This window comes from Hippoglossus stenolepis, chromosome 18 (assembly GCF_022539355.2).
Source record: "Hippoglossus stenolepis isolate QCI-W04-F060 chromosome 18, HSTE1.2, whole genome shotgun sequence".
Lineage (NCBI taxonomy): Eukaryota > Metazoa > Chordata > Actinopteri > Pleuronectiformes > Pleuronectidae > Hippoglossus > Hippoglossus stenolepis.
Window position 1 is genome coordinate 10,617,520 of NC_061500.1, and position 16,094 is coordinate 10,633,613.

General features: G+C 41.2%; 1 protein-coding gene across 6 annotated transcripts in view; it reads left to right on the forward strand.

The window, feature by feature from the left end:
- Nucleotides 1-16,094, forward strand: part of rgs3a (regulator of G protein signaling 3a) — a 145,384-nt gene that overhangs the window by 105,664 nt on the left and 23,626 nt on the right. For all 6 annotated transcript variants that reach the window (XM_035141577.2, XM_035141580.2, XM_035141578.2 and 3 more), the window contains one exon: nt 2,665-3,660. In XM_035141577.2, the coding sequence (XP_034997468.1) occupies nt 2,665-3,660 (996 nt within the window). The remainder of the gene's footprint in view (nt 1-2,664; nt 3,661-16,094) is intronic.

Consider the following 16,094-nt stretch of genomic DNA (forward strand, 5'->3'; position numbering starts at 1 on the left):
TGCACAACAAGGCACAGTATTGGTAGAGTAGCACTTTATTGCTGTTTAATTTGGTTTTTAAATATTTAATCTCTTTATAAACAGAGTATTTCTGAAGTATACCTAGAATATTGGTAAGAATCTAAGACTTAACTTGTCCCCTAAAAAACTGATTTCAGGGTGGAGATGCTTTATCCATCCCTATACAAATAAACATTTAAAAAATACACACAAATCCATTATAAACAGAATTGATGCTCAGCTTTTGGAGAACACGCAGGGCATTATTTGTTTTGCAAGTCAACACCATAAATTGTGGATTTTTTTGTTTTTTAAATGTCAGATGTGCAGATAGTTTCAGTAAGTGATCGTGAACACACACAGACCGGAGCCTGCAAGTTCTCCACGGCTCACATTACAGAAATATGAGGTCATATTGTTGCTGGAGTCACAGTGACCCCAATTTCAGACCTCCACGTCCCATTCCTGTATCCAGAAATACCATGATCAGATTGTGCATATATGCAGCTGAGGCAAATCATACCTCACACCACTCAGTATGCAAATAACCACTTCTCCTTTCACTTTGATAACGTGTTGGCAGAAAATAAAAGCAGTTATATTTCAGCGTGTGACACAGAGAACTTTACTTTGATATTGAATTCAGAATCTGTATCTGAGTTCATCCTGAATCAAAATCCCCCCAAAAAAGCTCCTCCCTGAGTTTATGAAAACAGGTCAAAAGTTGAAAAGGCAGGGGGCGAGCGGGGCAGCGGTATCTGGGGAAACCGATTTGAGCTGCAGAAGCACACAAACAGCTTGTGGAATATCATGAGAGCTGTCTGAGAGGAGGCGGCATTATCCCCAATTAGAGCGAGGATGTCTTGTGACTGCAGCTCGTCATCATGGGTTAACTCGACCAGCACAATGAAACCCTTCACTCGACTCGCTGCAGTCTGAGAGAAGGTACGATTCATTTTGTTGACGAGCCGACGACTCGTGACTTAACAAGTCAGGAGTGTGTTGTACAACAGGATATTTGTAGCATCATGGTTTATTTTCGTTTGCTCTATATATTCATGTGTATCCATTAACACACATTAGCCTAACTAAATATAGAGTCACCTTAATGCTTAACACGGTGTGAGACATTTTGAGTTGGAGGAGGTGAAAGATAGAAAAGTAAAGGAAAACTATGAGTCACTTTCTCTCCTCTCAAATTTTATTCCTTAATCCTTTGTGTTCGTACCAAATCTCCTTCGTCCTCTTTGAGTTACTTTTAATTCTACATTGACTTGACTGAGTGAATCGTGTGAACACAGTCTTTGTCTTCTTGAACCAGTGCATCATCTCTGTTTAAAGTATTGATAAATGCCTTCAGGCGTCTGGATTTCTTCCTGGTTTCTGCTGTGAGCTGTTTACTGGAGCGCAGAGTAGCTCTGAGTGGCTGCAGCATTTTGTTGAGCACACGTTAATAAGTTACCTTGCCCTTTTGTCAAAATATACCAGGGCCAAAATTAACATGTTTTATAGTATGGCAATTTATAAACTTAAATATACAGTTGAAATATCCTCTGGAAATCTAGTGTCCTCCCTAAATGTTCAAACACGTATGGCTTTGATTAAAAAAGTTTTGTGCATAGCTTTATAAACATATTCAGCATCGTTCACAACTTCTGATGATCCTATCGAATTTGAAATTCTGTGGGACTGAGTGACGCTGGCCCACTCAGAATGCATTGGTAATGGTCCACCTACTGAGGGCTCCATTATGGGGCAGTGGAGAGCATGTGTGCAGTCATTTTGGGTGAAAAACAAAGTTGAAATGATAGAAACATGTCAGAGAGGAGGCAGATAAATATTACTGGTGCTAACACTGTTTTGTTTAATCCGCAGTCCCTGAGGGCTCAGTTGCAGCTTAGTTTGACTGAATCAGTGCAGCAAGCTCTGGTGTAGTACAGTAGCAGCATGGGTGAGAGAAACAGCAGTGTATCACAATATGAACTCACTGGCACGGATATTACAATCTGCTCTCTGGCAGATCAGCCTTTTGTCAGTCTGATGGAATTAGAATTAAGATTAGCCAAAATTAGCATCGGGCGCGCAAGATGTGTCGTCACTTTTTATGCCGTCATTCAACTAGTTTAACAGTGTTCACAATGTGCTCTGTGTTTGTTGATATTCCTGATCGGGAAAGTTTCAAGGGCCTCAGAAAAAGGGAACCTATATCAAACCAAACATCAAAAATTACAAGTAAGGCCCCATATGGAGTTTCTGACCCTGGTGTCATTGCAGTCCTGCACATTGAAAATCATAGAATTTAAGGGAGTTCTCACAAAACAGTTGTTGTGGACTAATGTGATGAGCTCTTCTCAGGGGCCCCCTTCTCAACTCAGGGCCCCAGGCATGTTGTCTCCTGTTTAAGCTTGCACTATGACCTGTTAGGTTTAAGTAAGTATTCCTTCTTTTGGGCAGATACAGATTCAAATCACAGACTTCTGTGGCCATTCCATTTAGTCCCACCAGCTTGTAGCATGCCAACCAGATGTGATAAATGGATTTGTTCATGGGAGCAAATCTCCATCATGCTGCGTTGAATTTGTCTGATTTGTGTGTACAGACCTTGTAACAAACAGATGTGACTAACTTTCCTTCCATCTTTTCTTTCTCTGTCCCCTTCTGCAGATGTTGGAGCCTAAGGTGGATGACCCTTCATGTGAACTGGGTGGAGTAGGAGGAGATCGAGGAGGTGTGTGCCTCCACCTGCCCACCCGCAGCTCAGAGGGCGACGAGAGCAGTCTCTATCCTTCGAGCCCCTCGGAGCCCCGGACCCTGGGGAGCCCTCACCCCTCCGAGCAGCTCACCCCTCTGGATGAGATCTACATGCCCCTTGGTGGTCTGGTGGGATCCGAGGAGCGACACAAGGTGCCTCCCACACCACCACCTTCCACCGAGGGTGAAGATTGCAAGAGCATAGAGGGAAATGAGATGGAGTTCTGGAGACTGATGAAGAATGGGGGGCACATGAAAGAGGAAGAGGAGGAGGAAGAAGATGGGGCCAGCAGAAGGAGTGTTGTAAGTGAGGGGGAAGAGAAAGATTATAGAGGGGAGGAGGAGGGAGAGATGAATGAAGAGGAGGTCAACCTCAACCTGTTAGTGTCCAACACTGATGAGGACAACGCCTCGGAGCCTCCCGACACCAACGCTCCCCCCTCCTCCTCCTCATCTTCATTTGTCATCCCCGAGCTGCGCCTTGATCGCTCCTTCAGCGCCGATGCCCTCTCCTCACCCAACACCGATGAAGAAGAGTACGACGAAGATGATGATGAGGATGAGGAGTCTGAAGAGGAGGACGACGAAGACGACAGCGACGACGCCTACCTGCAGAGGAGCGACAGCAAGCGCCGCAGCATGGTGGAGGGGGCCACCTGTGAGAAACACGGAGGAGGGGGGCTCAGCGTGCAGAACTCCCTCCGCAGGCGCACCCACAGTGAGGGGAGCCTCCTGCAAGATCCCCGCGCGTCCTGTTTCACCTCCGACAACGCCATCAACTGCCTAGAGGCCGGGGGAGTGCACCACAAGGGCGGCTGGACGCTGCCATCGCCCAAAACCCTGAAGAAAGAGCTGACCAAGAATGGAGGCTCAATGCATCAGCTGTGTATGCTGTTCTCCGGGAGGAAGGTAAGCAGCTTCACACTTAATATTACAGTTTGTACTGAAACACAGTGAAATACAATTACACAAATTCAGAACTGTAGTAAAATGCAGCTGCTGCCATGGTTATAGCACATTTCCAGTACTTGTAATAGGTTCTAAGAAGTTTAAAGCACCTTAAATAAAACACAAACACACATTAATGTATGGTCATTCAGATTACTTCAGTTTTTCTTTACACATACATACAGATACTTTCTTAAATGTCACATATAGCTCTATATCTACACTGTGTCTCTGCTAACTATTGCATAAGTAGTGCGTTAATGATTTAACAGTTCAGCCCTAAGTTTCAGTTCACTTGTTTCTGTAAAAAAGAGCGACATCAAGTGGTAGAATAGAGCAAGTGCACAAGAATCAAGACACAATCTGAGTGTTCAACAAAATAAATCTAACAAGAATGTTCTTTCTAACGTAACCAACAATAGAAACATACACACACAGTAAATGTGCAGTCGACATTCTGGCCGTGCATTGCAACTAATACCGGTACAATCTTGTGCTTGGATTCAGTAGAATATTTTCTACAGCACAAGACATATTGACGACTTGCACAACAGAATTGTTTTGCAAGTAGCATTAGAAAGTAGCATTCAAGTCACTGTATGCAGTTAAATATTGTTAAAATATTAACTGCACATAAAATGGCACTCAGCCTCATTTGCATTTAAATAAGCTCCCTGCTGAACAGAAAGCAGAAATACATTACAAATAATACTATACTTCCACTATTCCCCTGTAGAAACTGTACATGCATTCACTGTTTAGTTGGTCACATCATGGAATGAGGTGCACACATTCTCCTTCACTCTAACACAATGAACAACTCACTGCAAAAACACGACATAATATGAAAATATAGACAATAACAGCATTCAACTCGTTATATAAAGAATTTATGCCTGGTTTCACACAAACTGCAAAACACATTTACATAGAGAGAACAGTGGCATTATACAAAAAGCCACTTACTAAATAATTCATGAAAAACGACTGTATTTCATTTTAGTTTCATGCACTCTCATACCATTATGTGGAATACATTAGCATCCGTAGCAAAGTTTATAACTGCGTATTCCCAACATTTTTTTACCATTGAACATTTTCCTTTGCTTCACTTAGTCGGTATGGAATATTCTATGGTGAGAAAATGCAACACTGTTTTCAGGAAATAAGTGTCAGCTTTTGTGAGAAACCGTAGTGAACATATCGATAAGTCACAAGTAAAAGAGATATGCTTTAAATCACAAATATTTACTACTGGACGATGGAGGGATCTGTGCAGAGTGTGCCATTGGTTTTAGTGCAGGCAGCAGTTGTTGCAGTTGTCCAACAGAGGGAAGCATGCGTCACGTCATGCAAGAGCAGCAGCTTGAAATGAGTGTGCGTCATTTCTTCTCTCTTCACTTTGGCCGAGATGAAGTGATGAAACTGAGAACCCTCTGTGGGGCTTGTTTCCCTGTTAAACATGACATATTATGCTTTATAATTTCTGTAGAATTATTGCACATGAGCTGGAATGCAGACAAATCGTCATCTCTGCAGCGATTTTTTTCCCCCAAGTGCGCTATTTATAGTAGTTTGACCTGAACACCTGCAAAACTAAAGACTTCTTTTTAGAAAAGAAGAGGAGAACAGGCCAATGGGAAGAAAAGTGTAGGGGAAAAGAAGACAGAGCGATATCAAAGCTCCAGAGGCACCCCACAGACTTAACGACAGACAAATGACAGAGGTAAACAAGTGCTTTATCAGTGTAGAATATCAGAGGCACTTCCCCTCTTTATCTTCCTCGGCCTTCTCAAGTCTGTCAGCACACTCGGCAGCCTTAAATGGCAGTGTGTGTGAGCGGTGCAGGGGAGGAATGCGGCAGACAGGGCTGGAGCCTATTGGTCTTGGCAGATTCAAGGGTAATTTTACTACCTATTGGCGTCATGGACACTGTTCCTTTGAGACTGGAGTTTCCATTATTTAAAATGATCTGCCATCTCCCCCTCATTCATAAATCTTGTGACATCTCTAGGTGTGTGTGTGTGTGTGTGTGTGTGTGTGTGTGTGTGTGTGTGTGTGTGTGTGTGTGTGTGTGTGTGTGTGTGTGTGTGTGTGTGTGTGTGTGTGTGTGTGTGTGTGTGTGTGTGTGTGTGTGTGTCCGTCTGTCCAGTCTCTGACCAAGAGAACTTCATGGTTCTTCTTAAGTCTGGTTACACAGATTCACGAGAATACACCGCCTTTATTTCATAAGACCGTCAAATGTTTTCACAGCTTGTTGTATCGCTCATTTTCCGCACTGCAGTGACGTAGTGGGCAGAAATCTGGTTATTTTCAACTCTTACATATCAGACGTGTGCAAATGAATTAGAGTTATTATTTAAACGATGGAAACCACAGGCTAAATTCCAGTTAGTAATAACATTTCAAATAATTCTTAATTCGTCATATATTATCCTGTTGAAATACAATTTAGTATCAACAATATGAAGAGAGCCTCAGCTTCCATGCTGGTTTCACAGTCACATGTCAGGTGCAGAGACAATGCAGAGGGAGCCAACATTAAGAATAAAGCAAAGGTGTTTTGCTTTAAAAGTTTGTTTTTCATTATTTAGATGCAGTGACTGACTGAATGCAGTTTTAAGACGTTAGTGATACTTGTTTGCACGTCCGTTCATTACGAGCATTTCAATAACTTGGGATCTGAGAATGTGAAAACCAATGCACACACACACGCACACATACAGACACACTGTCTGACATTTCTCTCTTCCCTTGCCAGCCAGTGTTTACTTGCCCTTTAACAAACCCCAGCACTGGTCTGGCGTTTCTTTCCGTTCTGCATCTTTTCCTCTCACTTGATGTCTTTAGTGGCCTGTTATCAATGCATGGAGAACCAGGGACAAGCAGAGAGCAAGAGCCAAGAGTTGTTGTTTTTTTTTGTTTCTTTCCTTGACAGCCACTTTAAAGAAAGTTGTTTTTCCTGCTACTAATGGGTGAAAAATCATTAGTAAACATAAATACATATTAAAACATGTCTATATTGTTCAAGACTGTATGGTATTTGTCATCAGAATTCAGTTTGCAGGTGTACAAACAATACATTGACAACAAAAGTAGCTTTGAAAATAGGTCAAATCCGTGCTCCACATGGATATTGAGCCTATGGGACAGGAAAACCCATTTGTTTATGTATCAACTTTTATTTTTCATCTTTCATCATCTTTGTGTTAGTCAGATTGGATAAGGGACAGCATTTGGCCTGCCAATCAAATAGAGAGCCTACACAAACCCTCACCTGCACTGACATAATTTGCTACCATTTGCACGTAACCATAATACCACAATTAAACAACTAAAACAGAAATGTAGAAGAATGCTTGAATGCCACAGTGAGACTTCAGAGACACGATGTGACAGGCCCGCCAAAAGAATAATCATTTGCATTTTCTTCCAATCAGACATCTCTCGTGTTGTGTTTTTCTTCTCACATCTTATTCCAGACACATTGTCTAAAGTTTTAGTTTCAGTTTGAGAAGAGGCGTCGCTGCAACAGATCCAACAGGCTAAACATTTTGTTTACGGGCTCTGAATGTTTGTTTGAAATCAGGATAAATATCGTCCGTCTTTCAAGGAGTTTGGGAGGAAACATTTTCACATGTTTACTGATGGTGGTGCGATGGCTTACATTCCTGCATTGTGTCGAGGATACACAGGGGTGCAGAGTTCAAAACACAAATAGGCCCACATGCATTCAAAGTGGAAAACAGGTGTTGTGTTACGCGTGCACAGGAACACACACAGAAAAATAGAGTTGGCATGTAGGAATGGACACAGACAGCATGGTTCATAATGGTTGTATAATGGTTCTGCTGTGTTTCCAGTCAGGAGACCAGTGTTATAGAACCGTCTTGTGATTCTCTCTCGTTGCAAGAGGATTGTGAAGGTGAAGGACGTTGTACGTGTGGCCGACAGTTAGAAACATCTGCTTCTATCCTTCGTCGTGTTTGCCTCATTCACCATCTCTTCTTTTTAACAATACAATCTAGATTTAAAAGTATAAAAAAAATTAATTAGTCACGATTTTTTGAAATTGATGAAATCTCTTGTTTAGTTTGAACAAAATTCAACACTTGAGCAGGTACTATTTCCATTTACTGTCGGTACACTGCACACATAATTAGCCCATCTGTTATTTCTGTCTGAAATAAACCTTTGCACTGCTGCACAGCTAAATTAATGTTCTAAAGTAATATTGCTGCTTTAGCTCTAATATAGGAGTGAAGCAGGGGAAAATGGAAATTAATTATTTAAGCTACAGCAACAACATGTTATGCTTTATTTGTTTGACTAAAGAAACCGGGCTGAGCACTGCAGAGCAATCTGGTGCTGGGCAAACAGAACATACACGGCTTTATCTGACCTTTGTCCCGGGAGCTAAATCCAAAATATTGAATCAATTCACAAAACATAGAATAACAATGAAACAGAAGGTATACCTATGCAAACAGTATGGGTACAAAAACATCCTTTAAATTACCGTTATTATATTTGTTTGCCTAAAATGTACAATAGCAGGTTAAAAAAGATGCTTAGCTGTATAATAAGGGGCAAGTTTATTTCTGTTTACTTGTTTTACCTTATAAACAAACCGTCAAGAATAGCATACCTGCACAGGACCATGTGCGCCCAAGCTAAGAACAACTTGCTTTGAGTGAAGTATTATCAGAATATAGTATTACTTCAATTTCCTAGACCTCCACTAACATGTCCTCTGCGTTGTGATAAGCAGGATAAACACTAACAGGAACCCAAACATGCTATTTTAGTGCAAAAACATTGGTAAACTTCTTATACTGTGAAGTCATCTCCAAGTACCTGAACTATACACATCTACCAGGCTCCCAGTCTTCCAAGTCAAAACTATTAGCGCTGACCTCCCCTCATTCCCCCAGGCCCTAATGTCCATGTTCCCTGTAGTTTACCTAATCTTAGCTCAAAGGTTGTAGTAGCAGAGGGGCACAGCGCTTGTTGATATCGAGGCTGGGACTTGTACCTCTCAGTAGTCAGCGCGCATGACCACAGCTAATAATAGTTTGTTTTTTACTGAACAAACTTTTCTAGGAAGCGATTTAAAAATACTCGGTATCGATGAGTGTTGGTGTCCTCGCTTCAAGTGTTTTGTTGGGTTTTTTTTGTCCAAATATCAAACAAAATAAGGGATATACCACATGGCGATGTGTACATAAAAAACAGCATTTACTCTGTGACAGCCCTGTGACACACTGAATGAGTCGTATTGTAGGTAAACACGAGGGGGTTTCTTCTGTTTGACTGTACAGTATGTCGCGGGTGGAAGGGACAAAAGGTCCCCTGGGCTCAGATCCACGTGGGACGCAGCCAGGCCAGTGAAATGCTAAATAAGTAACATGTAAATATTTACTGAGCGGGAAAAGAGCGAGCCTCCGGAAGAGTCACTACGATATCTATTGACAAACACGTGAAAGAACTGAACATGAGGTTTTTCTGCTTGTGGTGAAGCAAATAACAACAAAATATATGGAAGTCAATATGTGATTGCTACAAAAAGAAAAAAAAAACTTAGATCCTGTCTACACAAAGACAGTGTAGACAGGATCTTTTTAATTTAGGAAGGAATCCTTGTCACTTGTGAAATGGGAGGCATCTGACTGTGAGTGAAGCGCTTGTGTTGTCTGAAATAGATCTTTGTTTTTGATTTGGCTGCTTAAAAAGGAAGAGGAATGCAGAGTGTCTTTGTGCACGAGGGGGAAAAAAAACCTGAACAAACTTTAATCTTTATCTAATAAGCTGTTAGTGCTCTCAGGCATTACTAAGATATTACTTTTAATACGATAAAACCTCAAACAACCACAATGGTCCTCTCACATTCTCTTTCCATTATTCCACCCAGCTCGCTCCACTCGGGTTCTTTACAACCTTGGCTTTAACAGTCTTAACACATTAAAAGAGGTTATGGCTCTTTTATACAGAGCACATGCACACACATGCACGTGCACCATCTCTGAGCAATTTGAGCTGAGTTAAGCATTTACTCTACTGCATTTTATATTGTGAGGGAGAATAATTTAGCTTTGCTATGGTACACCTGGCAGATGCACCTCTCAAAATTACTTAGTTAGTTAGTTTTGTTAGTTAAGTTAGTTTTTTTGTACATGTTCCTACTAGTGATGGATTTATAAGACACCAAAACTGTATCCGTGATGATCCATTGGACAAACAACGTAGACATTTTGTCGGCTGACATGTCCGCAGTTGCCAGCAGATCTAGCAGTAACTAATTGGCTAAAGCTAACACCAAGAACTGGTTAGAATCTCCTTAGTTTTAAAACCTCAAGCCCACATAGTGAATACATGATATAATGATTTATTTCATCTTTTGTAACACTTATGGCTAAAATGTGCTTTTTTAAAATGTTATTTAATTGTTTCATGAAAATCTTTTTGCTTCGCCCTTATTTTTGTCACGACCCCCCAGGGGTCCTGACCCCTAGTTTAGGAAACCACTGTATTATAGTAAAGTATCATATAGTATCAATACTGTTGATTTGTTGCTCTAAAATGAGCCTGTTTGGATGTCTAGAATAGATGAACATATTTGGAGGAACCAACACACATGTTAGATTTGTGCGTCACTTTTACAGGAGAAAAGGTTTTGAGGACGAGGACCAGCTGATGAGTCTGGTTTCTGAGTTTTGCCTGCAGTTTCTCGGCCAAACCAAACCAATTGAAGACCAGGACGGATCAGCTTAGCCTGAAATTGGATATTCTGTCGCAGCATCCAGAGCTGAACCCCCCCCCCCACAGAGCGGATGTTCCAGTCCTGAACGGGGATTTTTCTTACATAACATTTTAATCAGAAAAAAGAACCGAAAACCAAAAGATGTAGTTAGTTTATGATGTTCTCTTCGGGCTAAGGGGTAATGCTAATGCTTTATTACTGCAGGTAGTATAGTGACATGTTAAAGTTTGCATATAGAACACAAACACACTGCTCAGTTCATTCAGTACATTCTTGCTCTTCTTCATGTTTTCCTATTAGAGCTCATGGCACATGACTAGACAGGTCACTGCTGCTATGTGACCTGTCTAGTCGGGGTGGTGGGGGGGGGGGGAGGGTGGCAATGGTCAACTGTGTTTGGCCTCTTGTTTACTAAATATTCCAAACTGAAACATGTACATTGGATATTCTGGCTCTGCAGATATAACCAGTAGAACTTACGGGAAGGATAAACATCATTCCCAGTTGAGCAACTGTGATAACAAATATCCGTGTTCTGGGAAGAGCTATCACTTTCTGTTAATCCATACAGATGTTTTATTATAACTGACTGCCAACTGAAATAACTTATTACACCAATTCTTTTCTCTTCCCTGCCAAAAATCCAGACGAGGATAAAAGTACAAACATGTGTTTTTTCACGGTCATTTTCATAATAAATGTGTGTAGATATAGATAAATGGATGGTTGGTGTGTATTATGGAATTTATTTCTGTTTTGTTATATTGCCGTAGTCACACTTTAAATTAAGAATAACATAGACATATGGAAAGAGCCGTCCAATAAAAACAAATTAAAGCTTTTTATTGTGTGTCTCAGGGAAATTTAACCTTAGTTTAACCAAAGGGTACTCCTGTGGGTTAAGAGCAATTTCTGCAGGATTATTTAAGATCATTTCCAAAATATGAGTGTATAAACTTTTTGGTATTTTCCCCCTGAAATGAAATCTCTATATCATTGCAAACCTGGAAACTTACTGTGATCTCACGAGGGTTCAAAGCTTCCCACACTAATCATTCTTTGCCAGAGAAGCTCCCACGTCCCTAAAACAAAACTCACCCTGTAATTACGTGTTTCCTTTCGCTCTCACTCTCTCTTTTTCTGCCATTAAAACACTCAGTAGGCTCCAGAGGGACTTTAACACGTTCACAAATCCCCACCACAGAGACTAGAGCTAATCCCAAGCTAATGAAGCTAGCATTCATCCAACTTGTTTATTTGTAAACAGTTGTTGGCAGTTTGTGATTGGAGCTACCTGAATTGGTAATGCTGTGAACTTTGTGTGTGTGTGTGTGTGTGTGTGTGTGTGTGTGTGTGTGTGTGTGTGTGTGTGTGTGTGTGTGTGTGTGTGTGTGTGTGTGTGTGTGTGTGTGTGTGTGTGTGTGTGTGTGTGTGTGTGTGTGTGTGTGTGTGTGATCTTTCTGTTTCCAGTAAATCTTGATATTGCTGTAATACAACATGAATCCGGGGTGTTTCTTTTAAACCGATTCTAAAAATAAATGGTTTGTTCCTGCTGGATTCCCACGGTCAAACAGTGAATGTGCACACACGGAGGTTTCTGGTTATTTGTAACTATATCCACACCGTAACAGATTGCTTCCGCTGCAGGACACTTTCTAAAGCTGTTTTCAGACATATACTGAACTTTCCAATTTCGGAGCGCAAATGGCTTGGTCGATTTCTCTGGAGAATGTCGGAGTGAGCTGATGTGAGAAATCAGGAAAATGTCACAGCGAGCAAGTGGACTTGTTGATGAAAAGACCCCAAAAAGAATATATATATATAGTGATTTAAAAAAAAGGTGTCATACACGATGTAGAAGATGCCAACAAAGATGGTAGAAAGTTGCATTTGGAGATAAGGACCAACGGCGAATTCAATGTGCTATAAACAAAAAGTGATTTCCGATGTGGAAGTTAAATGTTATGTCCTGCCTCCTACGTGCTCTGCTCGGGCGCCACCCAATGTTGTGGGTATTTTCCTATTGTGAAAACATCTGACTCGGACAATCCCCTGCTGCGTTCTTCATACGTGAAAGGAAAAATGGCTGGACCCAATTTTCCATAGTTCACGACATGGCAACAGCGGAACTTATTTGACCCCATGAGTGACGGAGGAGGACGTTGCAGCCTGAGCCTGGAAATTGTGAGATGGGACATTGTTTCAATTACCATCAACTGCAAAAGCTAATGACATTAACATGACTAATACAATAACGCACATGAGGCACATCATTGGTAACCAGCTTAGGGGAATACACAGCCGTTACAACAGCAATCTACATTTGATGATGTCGTACTTTCGTAGGACTCGACGGCCTGATGTCACGGCACTAAGTGGCCAGACCTATTTCAGCGGACTCACGCTCTCTGCCCAGCTCGGTGCCCTGCACTGTATGCAGTTGGGTAAATGAAGTGACAGGACTTTGGATGCGCTCACCATAACAACAAGACCCTCTCCTGACATGCACCTCATCCAAGACAGGATCCAGAAGGCTCCCTGTTTCACAGTTGCGTCTTGTGTGTGTTTGAATCGGGACGTTTACAGCGTTCGTTGCCATAGCAGTGTTGTGTCTGAATCGGTGGGTTGGTTACATAAATGCAGATGGATAGTTTCTAGTATATAAATTTGCACACACACAAAGCTATCCTTCGTAGTCTCTGACTCACAAATGTGATTAACGAGATTACAAATACTTCTTCCACCACACATGGATTCTGCAAAGGTTGAAATTTGTATTCATGGTGAAAAACATTGACGTCTTTAGTGGTAAAGATCCACCTTTAAATCCCGACACGCACCAAGAAGTGTTCTCCATTGAATCTTGATTAGATAACTATCCAATTTAATCTTCCAGTTCAAAGCTTCGACCAAATTAGCAAAGATTAGTGAGTGTTCACTTTCTTACGTATTATGAGATAACTAGATTGTGTCACTCAGTAATTCCAATATTAGAATAAAATGTGTATTGTTTGATATAGCAATAAATATACAAGAGAACTTTCTTTACAATAATTACAAATACCGGTGTGTTGTTAACGATTGTTCTTCTCACTCTCTCACTTTTAAAGACGGAATCTTTTCTGTCCAAATCCCGCAATGTTCTGTCTGCACTAAAAATTTTACATACAGTGAGATAACAAGAACGCGGTGTTCTTTGTCAGTGTGCCAGCTGTGCGGCCCACATGAGTACGCAAAACCTGGTTGTGTTTGAATTTAGACACACACAACCGCACAGCAGCCGCACACACATGCAAGAAAAGGACAAACAGAATCACTCAAACTCCCCAGGAGGCAGGAGTCGATGGTGGGATGATGGGAGCACACACGCTGTTCTCGCAGGATGGGAACAGGGTCAAGGTAACGATCAGCCCTGGAGGTAGAGAAAGAGAAATCAAAGTTTTAGAAGAAGGCATGTGCTATAAATAAAACCAGATAAATAATCTTGAATAACCTTTTTGTTGAAGTTTGCCGTGGTCACCTTATTGCTGATGGCGACTTCCTGCTGTGATTACACAGCATTTAATCATAGAGCGATATCACACTGGTCCCCTTTAGTTAGGCAGCCGGACGGGATTCATTTCAACCTGCTCTTCATTCACTTCCAACAGTAAGAGAAGCTGTTTAACAGGACAGAACAGTTTTCTATGATTGTGTTTTTATCCTCAAAACTACATTTCTGAAGTTGTGGTGTTTTATTTAGAACATTTTGCTCAATAACCAACTCACACAAGATATATTTTCTTTGTTTTTGACACAATATGTTAATGGTATTCTTCAAAACATAAAAGTTGCACTACTTAATTTTGTTTTAAACATTTTTACAATAGCCAAAATGACTAATTACCAAAACTACTGATGCGTAAAATTAGCTTTTTTTGGTGCTTATTTATCAGTTTACGTTTGGTTTTTCCATTTACATAGAAGTGAATGACACTATGACAATAACATTTTAATTTTTTAAAGACATTGAGGCTTCATCCTCACTGCTACATTTTAGTTTGAACACTTCCTGATTATCAGTCACAACTGTGAAGATAAAACATTGTAAACAGTTTCTCGTTCCTTTTATTTTCTCTAACTAGTCCAACGCAGTTACAAGTGTGTTATTAAGGAAGCAGATTATTACTGATATGAAGCTAAGATCTTGGTGTGGACGGAGTTTTAAAATGATAACATATTAGTACGGGTGCAGCCTGAGGCTAATGCTTTTGCGGTATATAACAAATTAAATTAGCCCTGTAAATTTGACCCCAGCTTAAAGTAGAAGTCACAGGGAACAGATGCTTTAATCTCATCTGTCACTCCACAAATAGAGGCCAGCAGAGAAGTCAGGCTGCCATGCATTGTTTACTTCCGCTGGGAGGCGAAGCACGACCTTTACAGGAGCGGGTGCGTGACCCACATAATTCTCCAGCTACCGTGGTCGTAATCTCATTTGCTGTATGTCTCCCTTCCCTCCTGAAAGCCATACATCTCCCCCTGACACTCAGCTACTGCGGATAGAAAACAAGTGCGTCATGCCTGTATCAGATCAATTTGACAATAAACACACTTTACAACATTATTAAATCACAGTTAAACAATCTAATGTCATTTATTGTAAGACGATACAGTAAATACTGTATCAACACTGGCACTACAGCTACAGTTACCAACCGAGGTACCAAAACAACAAAACAAATCAGGCTTTGAAAAGACCATACAAGGTCCGACTGATTAAACACATCTGCGTCATAAGAGGGGGTCTCAGATGTTTTCATGCACCTGGATTTCATGAATTAATATCGAGAAATAATAACCACATACATTTTTACAGTGTAACTGACCAAGGAAGCATGAGTCACTGGTTTGAAAGTGGCAAATCCATCATCGGCGCTAATAGAGTCTGGCTGCAACAGTTTGCAACCTATGGTTCAATCGTCAGCTGTCATTAGGTTATTGAAGCTTAATCATGCAGTTCATGTAGGCACTGTAGCATAATATGAAAATATATATGCATACTTTGCCCCATTGTGGCTGCAGCAAATTGGGAGTAATGGGCCCACTGATGCTCCTGATGACAAATCTGTGCATAAGCACCACCTCTGGAAAGAACCGTGAGGCAGCAGCCATTAAAAGTCCAAGCAGAAAGGTCATCGGCTGTTCAGGGAAAGTCAATAATGTTCTAATGGATAGCACCAGTTTCAGGACCGGGCATAACATGACCATGTTTTCAGAGCAGTTCCCAGATGTGACGTCTTGGCAGCATTGTTCATGAACATCTTGTGACATTGCAAGAACTTATGCAGGAAGCAGCCATCTCCTGAGCAGGGCTGAGTAACAGGAGGCAGACGAGAGACACACACACACACACACACACACACACACACACACACACACATACGTGCGAACAGTGCACCGCTTCTATTGTGCAGCTTTTGAGTCAGAATCCTGTGTGAAGGTCATTGAGTTTATATGGAGATATTACTGAGTGTGTGTGTGTGTGTGTGTGTGTGTTTAAAAGTGTCTGCCATCCAATTACACAAGCTCACACGTTCTCACAGAATCGCACACACACACACAATAACTCTCCTTTGTCCTTGACAGTTGTTGA